The 14,297-nt window shown below is 36.1% G+C and overlaps 1 protein-coding gene across 2 annotated transcripts in view; it reads right to left on the reverse strand.

Moving 5' to 3' along the window:
• Window positions 1-1,532: 1,532 nt before the first annotated feature.
• Window positions 1,533-14,297, reverse strand: part of Atp6v1h (ATPase H+ transporting V1 subunit H) — a 115,226-nt gene continuing 102,461 nt past the window's right edge. For both annotated transcript variants that reach the window (XM_048782896.1, XM_015485786.2), the window contains one exon: window positions 1,533-1,870. In XM_048782896.1, the coding sequence (XP_048638853.1) occupies window positions 1,810-1,870 (61 nt within the window). In that variant the 3' untranslated portion in view covers window positions 1,533-1,809. The remainder of the gene's footprint in view (window positions 1,871-14,297) is intronic.

Below are 14,297 nucleotides of genomic sequence, written 5' to 3' on the forward strand. Positions count from 1 at the left end.
CTTTTAAGGAAAATCCCTAAGTCACAAGAACCCACTAACAAAAACATCTTTTTAACTTTTCTACAAGATCTCTATGTTGAAAGTGAAACAATCTTTGAATATTAAACAGGAGATGGAACCTATGAGTATCTTTCTATAGGAGAAACAACAAATGGATTATTAGCCTTAGCAAATTAACTTAACAACTCAACATTCAGAAAACTGCTAGGAATAAGAAGGGGGAAAAATGAAAATGAGAGTCAGAGAGACCAGCTGATGTTTTTTGTTGCTGTTGTTGTTGATAGGGGAAAATGCCTGTCACATATATACTACTAAAGGGCTGTAGTTCCCAAAATTTAGGAGAGGGGGAGAAGTAAGATTTCTTTTGGCAATATTTAAACCAAAATTACTAAAACAAAACAAATGAGGATGTCATGTATAAAAAAAAAGAATCATTTTTTAAATGAGGTACTTTAAATCTGAAGTATAAGAAATCAAAGGAATAAACTAACCTATAGGTAAATTTTTTCATGGAACTCCATGAACAAATCTTTTAGACCACAGGATGTTAAAAATTTAAGATTTCAAAGTTCTCTAAATATAATCATTCCCCATGTAACAATGTTTTGACTAATGGTGGACTGCATATTCAATGTAGCCCCATAAGATTAAATGAAACTAGAAAATTCCTATCACACAGTGGCATTATAGCCATTGTGACATCTGAGCCTAACATGCTACACATTTGTGTGGTGAGGCTGCTGTAAATATGCACACAGTCATATAAAAGTAGACCAAGTACAGTTACATGCAGCACATGACATTTGATAGTGATAATAAATAACTAACTATGAGTTGGGCACAGTGGCCTATGCCTGTAATCCCAATGGTTTGGGAGGCTGAGGCAGGAGGATTGCAAGTTCAAGGCCAACTTCAGCAACTCAGCAAGACCCTAAGCAGTTTAGCAAGACCCAGTCTCAAAAATAAAACAGGCTGGGGATATATAGCTCAGTGGTTAAAGTACCATTGGGTTTAATCAACGGTCCCCTACCCGCCAAAAAGACTATGTTACTGGTTTATGCACTGATTATGCTATACTTTCTATCACTATTTTAAAGAATATTCTTTTTACTTGTTTATTAAAGCTTATTGTATAACAGCAAAGGTTTACTGTAAAACAGCATGCAGTTACACCAGCAGCAGGCTCATTCACCTGGTGTTTACCCCATCTCTTTGATTGCATTAAGTGTACAAGTGATTGACCTAAACCATCTAGGTATGTATAGGTGCACTCTGTGATGTTTGCACAACCAAAATGCCTAATGTTCTTCAGAACATGCCCATCATTAAGCAACACAGTATGTATTGCTCACTCTAACAGCTACAGTGTTTGTGTCTGTGTAGATACCCACTGATAAGAGATGATTCAAAGACAATTTCAAAACATTTACTTGCCATTCACTACTTTGCAACAATTCTCCCAATCTGGTTTGAAAGAAACAAGTGACTTTTGTTTAAAGTCCAAGTAAGGAATAAGAAAGAAAAATGAGACATTTGGAGTGAGAATTCTTTAATAGCTATATTAATTTTCATAGAACAATAAATACAGAAATTGCAAGCAGTATGTGTAACAGAAATATTTTCCTTAGATACAGAAAACACTGTTATACAATTGAACAAGCAAACACATTTTTCAGAAATCAGTACTGGGAGAAGCTACACAACAGAAGAAAATCACAAGTAAAATTAAAAACTATATTCTTGACCCTAAATACTGAGGCTCCCACTCCAGGTAGTCTTCACGGGTAAGGGGAAGTGGAAGAGGCCAGTTCAGCTTCGAGCAGCAGCAGTCTGAGGCTGCTCAGATTGAAGCTGCTTACCAAGGTATTCCCTAGAAAATAAAGAGTAAAACAACATGGCATATTAGAACTAATCTTAGATAAAATCACTTCATGATCTAAAAATTGCTAATAAAACAGCCCTGGAAAATTAAACTTCTCCATATTTCAAAAGTATTTATACTAAATTCTACCCTATTCCTGCAAAAACAACTCATGACACGTACAAACTAGTAACTGTACATACAAACAAGGTATTATAAGCTGATGTAATCACTCCTAAGGGAAAGTCTACTTCTCTTGTTCACACAAATGTCTATTTATTACTGCCGCCATTTTTGCAATCTATGTTCAAAAATCTACTTAATTATGATTCCAATGAGGATCTTATTTCCAAAGAAGAGTAAGTAGTAATGTCTAATTTATGTGAAGGCCAAAAGGGAAGCCATCTTAAAAAATTTTATCAAACAGGAAAAATAATATTTGGGGGGCACTATTACTGCTGCTACTTTGGGAAGGCCTGCAATTAGGGAATATTTGTGGCTGCATAGGTTTGTTTTATTTTCTTGTGGGAAAGGGGATAATCCTAAAAAATTCCCAGATCTTATAATATATATATATTTCTATACATCCCTAAGAACTTAAGCCTGAAATTAGATATGCTTCATTTTAAGGAGAGCTTCAAATATTCTAATTTGAACATTAGACTATTTTAGTATGGTTCCTTAGAAAACATTGTAAGAGTGAATTCAAAAACATCATGTCATCCTTCAATCATAATAAGCTATGGTTGTTTCACAAAAGGACCCATGTCAAGGACCAGATTTTAAATGTAAGTTTCTAAGACAGCAGGCAAAAGCATGTGGCAAACCCCCAAGAACTCAGAATATGAAATGCTAGGTGATTACAAAGGGTCCTTGTGGATTTTACCCACAGAGGCTTCCAATTACTCCATCCGCTCCAGAGACCGAAAGGGTGGCTCATTCCCCTCCAGACTGAACTAATGTCTAGGGGACAACAGGGTCCTTCACGTGAGAGGTTCTGTTGAAGAACAGTCAAAATAGGAGGACACTAAAACACAGCAAAGGTGAGATGTCCTGGCAGAGAATTTAAAGACATGCCCAACCATGGCTTCCTTCCCAACCCTCTTTTGCTCCTGTTTGTATTCCCACTCAAAAGCATGTATTATGGATAATGGCGTCTCCTACACTCCCATTTTTTCATACATACAACACAGCCCAGAGGCATCTACTTCTTTATGGCCTAATGTGTAGTAAAATCAGCACCTCCTTTTCCATCTGCTAACAAGAATCTATGTAATTTCGGATTCATGGATATAAAGCCGGTACAACTGAGAACTTGTACTCCACAGGTCACATACAGAACTTTGTGAGCCTAACTTGAAGTACAATAGGTCACAAAATGCCAAAAGCCCATCAAGGAAAAGCAGACAGGCTTGTGCAAAGAAGAATCATCAAATTCCTTCCTAAGGGTAACTGCTGAGTTTGTTATAGCAGGTGGCTTGTTAAAATAACAGAGGGAGTTGAATCATGCTCAAATGAAAGGATGTTCTTCTACAGAAAAGACCTAATCTGCACAATATATTGGAGAGAATCTGCTCCTTTAGCTCAGCTTAACAAAACATTGTGTCTGCTGCCCTGATCCCAAGAGAGAACATGCAGTCAACTGGAACATTCCCAAGACTCAGGGAGTCAAGCCTGCTCTGAAACCGATGTGCCCCAAGCACAGAGAATTTGGCACCAAGTGGCTGCAGGCTGGGAACACAGGCTGGCTAGTACCATTGCACCCTTTATCACAAAGTCTTCATGGAAACTTCCTTACAGGGGTGGCCACAGGCCATCCTCCACCATCCTTACATGAAACATCCCTGTGAGATGGGGGTTACCTGCCCCATTTTATAAGGGAGGGACCAGAACCTTAGAAAAATGTCAACAATTGAACAAAGTGACCTCAAGGCTGACCAGAACTCTCATCCCATCCTCCCCAGACTGTGGGGCTGCCTAGCATCTAAGAAGAGCTGGGAAGTTGCAGAGTGCAGACACTGTTCCTATATTTATCAACCAGAAAACAATTAGGGGATAATTAATTACTTCCCGTTAAAGTTATTGTCAGATAAAGGAAAAACAAGTATGGATCTTACTTCAGAGAATTATAATTTATCTGTAAAAAGGACTCCAAAGAGAAATGAATGACAGTAGAGGGGGTAGAGAGAGAAAAGGAGAGGGGAGGGGAGGGGAGGGGGGATAGTAGAGGATAGGAAAGGCAGCAGAACACAGCAGACACTAGTATGGCAATATGTAAATCAATGGATGTGTAACTGATGTGATTCTGCAATCTGTATATGGGGTAAAAATGGGAGTTCATAACCCACTTGAATCAAAGTGTGAAATATGATATGTCAAGAACTATGTAATGTTTTGAACAACCAACAATAAAAAATTAAAAAAAAAACTTCCATTATTTTTCTAAAATAAAGCAAAATATAAGATTAGTAGAAAATATGGTGCTCAACATATATTTACATACTACATGTCAAGTAGTACATGTAAATATGCATTTTCAGGTATGTAACCTTGGGATAAAATAATTTGAACACCTTCCAGAAATTGGATTTAGAATACCTTCAAAATGAAGAGTAAGTTTGCAGTCTCACTTCCCCTAAATGTATCATTCTTTTTTACCAGTGAATTAAACACTCTGATCAAACTGAACAGTTGGCTACTCCCGAGATCCATCAACATCTGAATTTAGAATGACATAGGCAGCTCTTAGAAGGATAATTATTCTTTAGGCAAAGATATTAAAGCGGCTATACTGCCTTTCCAGGAACATATTTATAGGCTTTGTTAAAGTTTCCTGTTTATATTAAATTTCAAAACAAATCTCACTTCAGAAATATGAATTTCCCAAATCTTTGTCAAATAAAATATATTCTTTTTGTAAAAAAAAAAAAAGGACTCCAAAGAGATGTTTAAATGAATTAGCCTGTCTTTCTATGTATGAAGATCAATATAACAATAAAATTTCAACTTTTAATTCACTTAAGAAGTGCCCAATTTGTATCAGCAATCAACAGCTTGACATTAAATCTTTAGTTCTCCTACTCAAGAAGCAAATTTGAAAAGTGTAATATTTTTCTTCTCTTTAACTTCATCCATAACTGAAATCTCTTGGGATCCCAACATCTCTAAAGTTGAAATAAGTGGAAGTCTTGAAGACCTGTTCCACTTGGAAAAATCCAAGGACAAAAGAGATCACACTGTATATGCCAAGAGAGTTTACATCTAGCAAAGAAATACTGAAAACCGCTCTCTGCTTCCCATAAGACACCAAGATACAGCCGAGATTTGGCAGAGGCAGTCTGAAGGTGACATGTTCTACTGAGGTTCTATTCTGCAATGAGCCAGTATATCTGGAAGCCAGCAGCTAGACTACATTAACCCTCAGAATAACCTTCACTGTATTATAATGAAGCACCATACCATCACAATATATTACTTGTTTAAAGAGGGAAACATTTTTATTCTTTTTTTAAATCTAACTGAAGACACTATGATAGTATTCAACATGCTAACTTCTTCTATATAACTGAAACACATGGTAACTTCAGCAATATAATTTTGTGCCAGGAGAAAAGTGAATTTTCTATTGGCAAACATATTAATCAATGGAAACCACTAAGTCATTCTTATTTTCTCTTACCTCAGTAGAATATCTATCACCTTTGAATTATGTAATTATGAAACAAGTCACTTTTAGTCTTATTTTCTTTAATGCTAATTCACTATCATTTAATCATAAATTTAGTGATCCTTACAGCTTTTCTGATTTTGAATATTAAACACAAAGAAAATGTTGTTTTTATAAGCTAAAAAAACAAAATTTGTGTTCCTCCTATGAAAACAACAGACCCGTATAAAAATCACAGTGCTCTGTCTCATCTGCATCAAATTTGTAGAAACACGTAAATTCTAAAAGTATTATATAGTCAGACTGTTTCCACAACATTTCAAAATCAGCATAGGAAACATCACAACAAAAACCTACTGTTTTAGAATCTGGAACTACTAAAAACTACATTAATTACTTTGACATACATTTTCTTACTCTTCACAATAACATCTGTAAAAAGTAACGATGAACTTTTTATAGAAAATAGACAATTTATAGAAACTAGAAGCTAGCAATAATAAATGACAAGCTATAAGGTTAGGATAACTAGTTAATGGTGATAATTGTATTTATAATCGAATCTGTCAGATTTTAAAACTCAGTTTTAATGGACTGTGAAATGAAAAGGAAAATAAGAGAGACAGTAGTTTTCACTGATCAATATGTTTGCCAATAGAAAATTCACCTTTATTCAGGCACTAAATTATATAGCTGAAATCACCATGTGTTTCAATTATATAGGTAAAGTTAGCATCACCATCATAGTGTCTTCAGCCTCAGTTTCAATGAGCAAAGAACTGCCTCATAGCACCTTATTCTATCTCCCACTGCTTGGAGACATGTTATTGGATAAAAGTTAGAATGAAGAACATAAGACCTTCACAATATGAATCCTCAATTTATTTTCTCAAATATATTTTCATGGGGCTGGGGTTGTGGCTCAGTGGTAAAATGCTCATCTAGCATGCACGAGGCACTGGGTTCGATTCTCAGCACCATATAAATGTAAAATAAAGATATTGTGTCCACTTAAAACTTAAGAATAAATATTTTAAAATATACATATTCATAGTCATTTAGCCACTTCATTTTATAGCAGTATCTAAATCCAAAGATAAACAGATTAGCAAGTCTGTTTGATGATTGTCCAGTGAAAAGCAATTGGAGTGAGCTGGGGATACAGCTCAGTGATGAAGTACTTGCCCTGCATGAAAGAGGGCCTGGGTTGGATGAATGGAAGGAAGGGAAGAGGCAGGAGGGGAGGAAAGGAAAAAAGTAGTTGGAGAATCTAGCGAGGAAGTTAGATCCTAAAAGAAGATGTATATCCTTCTAAAGGAAATGTGCTGAGACACTAATAGACAAAAACATTAATAGTTTATACCTAACAGTTACTCTCTAATCTAAACCAGTACATTACAACAGAATTGTCCAGTGAATTATGAACTAATTTTTTTTAGAGTCTGCTTATAACACAGGACAATTCTACTAAACCTACCATAAAGTCAACATTTTAGAAGGGTAGTTCACTGTTTTAATGATATGTTGTGAAAAATGATTAATGTTTTATAATTAAACCTAAAAGATTTCCTAGCCTACACAATTGACCTTTAGAGAATCATTTTCCCATGAGATACACAAAAACTAAAATATATCAAAACATGTAGGCCAATTGTTTCTTCAATATGAATTACAATCACCTGCAATGAGTTTCAGAGCTATATAAAGAACAAAGAGGGCAACTTTGATACACTACATAAAAGGCAACAAGAGTTTTAAAAGCTTGTCTGATTTTGCAACATAATGAGAATATCAACTGTAAATTTGGGGAGTGGCTGACTTCCTCCCTCTTGTTTTTCCCCATATCCACTGGCCTCCAGGTCTTGCCCATCCGTCTCCTCAGCACACAGAACCTGCCCTATCCTCTTCACCCCGACCCTGCCTTACTGAGTCATATGCTCCCCATCATGGCTTGGATGCACCTGCAGCCTCCTCACTGGCATTCTTCCTCCTGTGTTACCGTCTCTGATACAGCAGCCCCCACTCTCTCTAAAATGGTCTTGCTAAAATGACACTGTTATTATTTTTATTATCACTTGGTAGTTATCCCCTGCCTTCTGAAAAGAATTCAAACTTCTCCGCAGAGCAAAGATGGCTTGTCATGAGGTCATTAGATACATCTCCAATTTTACTTTTAGCTTCATAACCAGACTCTAGTTATACAAAGCCACTGGTAACTCCCCAAATGGACTGGGTGCTCTCTACTTCGGGGTGTCTGCATACACAGCTCTCTTTCCCAGCACCTGCCTCTTCCTCCTGATTCCACCTCCCCCCTTACTACCTATCTCCTCAGCTGCTAACAGCTGCCACCTACTCTCTGCCCAGAACCTGCCAGGGCCTGGACAAGGCCCACTCTTTATAAGTCTTGTAGATCTTCCTACAATATCACAATTAAGCCTATGCTTGTTGCCCCCACCACAGGATGAACAATCTAGCTTTCACCCCAAAAGAGATTCAGAAAAGTTAGATATGTTCAAATTTGAAAATCAAACATAAGATTAAATAGTATGTGATTAACAGACCTACCTCTTTCTCTCATCAAGTTTCTATCAAAAAAAGTTTCAAATCGAATTCAAATTAATTTCATTTAAGTAGATTTTATTATTAACTATTTTTTCAGTTAATAAATCATCAATAAAAATGGCACAACTACTTCCAAAGGTTTTAATTTCTTAAACATTTAAAAACAAAAAATTAGCCAGGCGCAGCAGCATGTGCCTGTAATCTCAGCTGCTCAAGAGGCTGAGGCAAAAGGAACGAAAGTTCAAAGCCAGCCTCAGCAACTTAGCGAAGCCCTGACTCAAAAAAATAAAAATAAAAAGGGAAGGGAAGATGGTGGAATAAAGAGGCTGCTTCCCTGGTGGCTTTGAGGCATGAAACCAAGAAAAGCAGACAGGCAGCTTTTCAGCAAGGTGGGTGAATGAACAAGAATTAGGGAGGACTCTACTGGAAGTTAATACTGGACACTTAAAACAGATTGGGGACTCAGGAGATCGAATATAATAAAACAAGGGAAAAGTCCCCAGCCTCACAGTTGCTGCAGTGGTTGTAGATTCAGCCAGAATGGTCCCTCCATGAATGCAGTAAAGCAATAAGAGAATTAAAGGAACCCCCATTCTCCGGAGGATTGAAGCATGTTGGGGTATGGAGAGTTTAGAGGTCAGAGTCACTGCCTGAATAAATAGTAAGCTGCACTGCTCAATATCCTTATACCGAAAAGAAGCCATCATCTCTCTCCCTGAGGCATGCAGGAGACATCGGAAGGAACCATTGTGCAGCCACAGAGCAGAGGCCAGCAGCCAGGAGAGCTGATTTCTAGCAGACCTGAGGCTGGCTCAAAAAACAAGTTAGGCAAACTCGCATGGAGTGACAGGTAGTGTGCCCAAGTGACCAGAAGAAAATCAAGAATGGAGAGAGGTTTACACAGGGGAATACTGGTCACGGAAACCCACTTGGCTTCCTTCTCACCTTCCAATCCAACTGCTTGCAGGACCAGCTGGGAAAGAAGCACCTGACCAGAATTTGAAAGGGAGGGGGTGGGAGAGATGGAGTTTGTAGACTGAATCAGAGACTAGGAATCACGGAGTCTGCAGGCGACGCAGTGGACTAAGAACAGGCTCCTTACACCAAAGAAGGGAACCCAAAGGAGATTCCTGGGTATGGTCTTCCAGTATGGACTAGCAACTGCTGGGCCCTGTAGTGCACTGACTTAAAATCTCCAGACCAAGTAGCATTCAACAGAGAGACTGGAGTATACCTGAGCCTATACCCTGCCTCACAGAGTTCCACCCCCAGGATTATTAATCCTCTCACCCTAGCAACCCCACCCACCCTGAGAAGGGAAGCTGAGAAACTTTTGAAATTCAACAGAAACAACTTATAATTTTTCATCGAGATTTATTTTTTCTTCTTTTTCTCTCATATTTCTACCATTTTTGAATCAAATAGTTGTCATGTATCAGTTTATTGAGGACTGGATATCTGAATAATATCTTTCAGTTTTGGTTTGTATTCGTTAATTTTTACTTTTTTCTATTTTTCAATTTTTTAAATGTTTACTTATATATATATATATTTTTTTTTCCTCCCATTTATCTGTTTCCCTGATTCTCTTTCTCTTCTCTCCTGCTACAGCCCACCTCTATTATTCCCTCATTTACTCTTCCTTTATTTTTTTACTTCTATCTTCTCTCCTCCTTCCTCATAAACATCACATCTACAACTTCTGTTCTCTTTGTATCCACCACTGGAAATTGTAAAATATTTTGCAAACTTACTGTTTTTACTGTAGGCAATAACTGAACACATCATTTCTGTTTATTGTGATAAAACAATAGATGTCTTGGTAAGGGCTATTTGGTTTAATGCTGTATTTTGTTTGCATTGGTGGCTGTTATTATTTGTCTCCCCCTTAAAGATGAGGTACTGGGAATGTTCAGGGACACTCTAAATCTACAGGATAGAAACTATACTGCCTCAGATCCACAATGTTAGATGGGTAGGCACACAAACAACATGAAAAAGCAAGAGAACAAATCACACCAAACAAACCAAGATGCTCCAATAACAGAATCCATTGATACCACAGTGGAAGAAATGTCAGAGAAGGAGTTTAGAATATACATACTTAAATTGATCCACAAGGTAAAGGATGGTATAAGGAGTGAAATCAGAGATAAAATTCAGGAGGTAAAAGATCACGTCAATAAAGAGAGATTATGAGAAGAAATCAAGCAGAAATCCTCAAAATGAAGGAATCAATAAACCAAATTAAAAATTCAATGGAAAGCATTACCAACAGACTAGAGCACTTGGAAGACAGAGTGTAAGGCAATGAAGACAAAATATATAATCTTAAAAATAAAGTTGACAATGGAGAGAAGATAGTAGAAGACCATGAAGAGAACTTTCAAGAAATATGGGATAACATGAAAAGACCAAATTTAAGATTTATCAGGACAGAGGAAGGCACAGAGATAAAAACCAATGGAATGCAAAATCTTTTCAATGAAGTAATACCAGAAAATTTCCCAAACCTAAAGAATGAAATGGAAAATCAAAAACAAGAGGCTTACAAGACCCCCAAATGTACAACATTACAACAGACCCATATCAAGGCACATTATAATGAAAATGCCTAGCATAAAAAATAAGGATGAATTTTAAAGGCTACCACAAAAAAATGTGAGATTATGTTTAGGAGAAAAACAATTCAGATCTCAACTGATTTCTCAACTCAGACCCTCAAAGCTAGGATGCTTTGGAATAATATATACCAATCACTGAAAGAAAATGGATGCCAACCAAGAATTCTATACCCAGGAAAATTAAGCTTCAGTTTTCAAAATGAAATAAAAAACTTCCAGGATAAAAAAAAAAGGTTAAAAGAATTCAAAACTAGAAAGACCACACTATAGAACATTCCTAGGAGAATATTTCATGAAAATAAAATTTAAAAAAAAATGAAAACCAGCAAAGAGAAGGACTATACTAAAGGAATAGTCAAACAAAGGAGAAACTCATCCAAATTAAAAACTGGATAAAAACCAAAATGACTGAGAATAAAAATCATATCTCAATAACAACATTGAACATAAATGGCCTTACTAATCAATCAAAAGGCACAGACTAGCAGATTGGATTAAAAAATAAGACCCAACAATATGCTGTCTCCAAGAGACTCACCTTGTAGACAAAGACATCCACAGAATGAAGGTGAAGGGGTGGGGGGAAAAAAACCTATCACTCACATGGATCATGCAAACAAGGGGGGGTTTCTATCCTCACATCAGGTAAAGTAGACTTCGGCCCAAGTTAATCAGAAGGGCAAAAAGGAGGAATTATACATCAATGAGACATAACAACTGTTAATATTTATGCCCCAAGCAATAGAGCATCAAACAAATGTACATCAAACAAACCTTTCTCAATTTCAAGAATCAAATAGACTCAACAACAATAATACTGGGTAATTTTAAAACATCTTTCTCACCCCTGGATAGATCCTCCAAACAAAAACTAAACAAAGAAGTTATAAAGCTAAGTAATACAATCAATAATACAGAATTAACAAACATATAGACGATTTCATCCATCAACGATTGAATATACTTTCTTCTCAGCAGCACATGGAACCTTCTCTAAAACAGACCATATCTTATGCCACAAAGCAATCACATTAAGATCAGAAAAAGAAGAACAGATCAACACCAAAAGTAGTAGAAGGCAGGGAATAAAATCAGAGCTAAGATCAATGAAATTGAAACAAAAGAAACAATTCAAAAATTGACAAAAAAATGGTTGGTTCTTTGAAAACATAAATAAATTGATAACCTTTAGCCAGGCTAATGAACAGAAAGAGAAAACATGAATTATTAAAACTCATGATGAAAAAGAAAATATCACAACAGACACTACTGAAATACAGACGATAATCAGAAACTATTTTGAAAATTTATACTCCAATAAAATAGAAAATATTGAAGACACTGACAAATTTCTAAAGACATATGACCTACCCAAACTTAATCAGGAGGACATACACAATTTAAACAGATCAAATTCAAGCAATGAAATAAAAGATGCCATCAAAAGCCTACCAATTAAAAAAAGCCCCAAACCAGACAAATTCTCAGCCAAGTTCTACAAACCTTCAAAGAAGAATACCAGTACTCTTCAAATTATTCCATGAAATAGAAAAGGAGGAACCCTTCCAAACTCATTCCATGAAGCTAATATCATCCTGATACCAAAACCAGAGAAAGACACACCAAGGAAAGAAAACTTCAGACCAATATCCCTGGGGAACATAGATGCAAAAATTCTCAATAAAATTCTGGCAAATTGCATACAAAAACACATGAAAAACATAGTGTACCACACGATTAAGTGGAGTTCATTCCAGGGATGCAAGAATAGTTCAACATACGGAAATCAATAAATGTTAATTTATCACATAGATAGACTTATAGACAAGAATCATATCATCTTAATAGACACAGAAAAAGCATATGACAAAATATAGCACCCCTGCATGTTCAAAAATACTAGAAAGACTAGGGATAGTAGGTACATACCTCAACATTGTAAAAGCTATCTATACTAAAGCCAAAGCCAACATCATTCTAAATGGAAAAAAAATTGAAAGCATTCCCTCTAAAAACTGGAACAAGACAGGGATGCCTTCTTTCACCACTTTTATTCAACATCATCCTTGAAACTCCAGCCAGAGCAATTAGACAAAAGAAAGAAATTAAAGGGAAACACATAGAAAAAGAAGAACTCAAACTATATGTATTCGTCAACAACATGATTCTAGATTTATAAGACCCAAAAAATTCCACCAGAAAACTTTTTGAACTCATTAATGAATTCAGCAAAATAGCAGGATATAAAATCAATACCCATAAATCAAAAGTGTTAAGAGGAATTAGGAAAACTACCCCATTCACAATAGCATTAAAAAAAAAAAACTGGGAATCAATCTAACAAAAGAGGTGAAAGACCTCTACAATGAAAACTACAGAACACTAAAGAAAGAAATTGAAAAAGATCTTAGAAGATGGAAAGATCTCCATGCTCTTGGATTGGCAGAATCAATATTGTCAAGTGGCCATACCACCAAAAGCACTATGGAGATTTAATGCAATTTCTAACAAAATCCCAATGACATTCTTCATAGAACTAGAAAAAGCAGTCATAAAATTCATTTGGAAAAATGAATAGCCAATGCAACCCTTAGCAAGAAAAGTAAGGCAGGAGGCATCAGACCTTAAACTATACTACAGAGCTATAGTAAAAAAAAATTAAAAAATAAAAATAAAAAAAGAAGGCATAGTATTGGCCCAAAACAGACAGGTAGACCAATGATACAGAATAGAAGACACAGAGACAAACCCACATAAATACAGTTATCCCATACTAGACAGAGGTGCCAAAACTATACATAGGAGAAAAGATAGCCTCTTCAACAAATGGTGCTGGGAAAACTGGAAATTCATAGGTAGTAAAATGAAACTGAACCCCTATCTCTCACCCTGTACAAAATTCAACTCAAAGTGGATCAAGGACTTAGGCATTACAACAGAGATCCTGCACCTACAAGAAGAAAAAGTAGGCCCAAATTTATATCATGTCGGCTTAGGAACTGAATTCCTTGACAAGACTATTAAAGCGCAAGAAGTAAAATCAACAATCGATAAATGGGATGGAATCAAACTCAAAAACTTCTTCACAGCAAAGAAAACCATCAAGAATGTGAAGAGAGAGCCTACAGAATGTGAGAAAGTCTTTGCCACCTGCACCTCAGATACAGCATTAATCTCCAGGATATATAAAGACCTCAAAAAACTTAACACATACACACACACACACACACACACACACACAAATAATCCAATCAATAAATGGACTAAGGAACTGAACTGACACTTCACAAAAGAAGAAATACAGTGAAACAAATATATGAGAAAATGTTCAACATCTCTAGTAATTAGAGAAATGCAAATTAAAACTACTCGGATATTTTGTCTCACTCCAATCAGAATGGCAATTATCAAGAATACAAGCATAAGCATTGGTGAGGATGCAGAGAAAAAGGTACACTCATAAACTGCTGGTGCAACCACTCTGGAAAGCAGTATAGAGATTCCTTAGAAAACTTGGAATGAAACCACCATCTGACCCACATTCTACTATCACATGTATAACTAATTAGAATGAATATATATA

This window comes from Marmota marmota, unplaced genomic scaffold (genome assembly GCF_001458135.2).
Source record: "Marmota marmota marmota unplaced genomic scaffold, marMar, whole genome shotgun sequence".
NCBI lineage: Eukaryota > Metazoa > Chordata > Mammalia > Rodentia > Sciuridae > Marmota > Marmota marmota.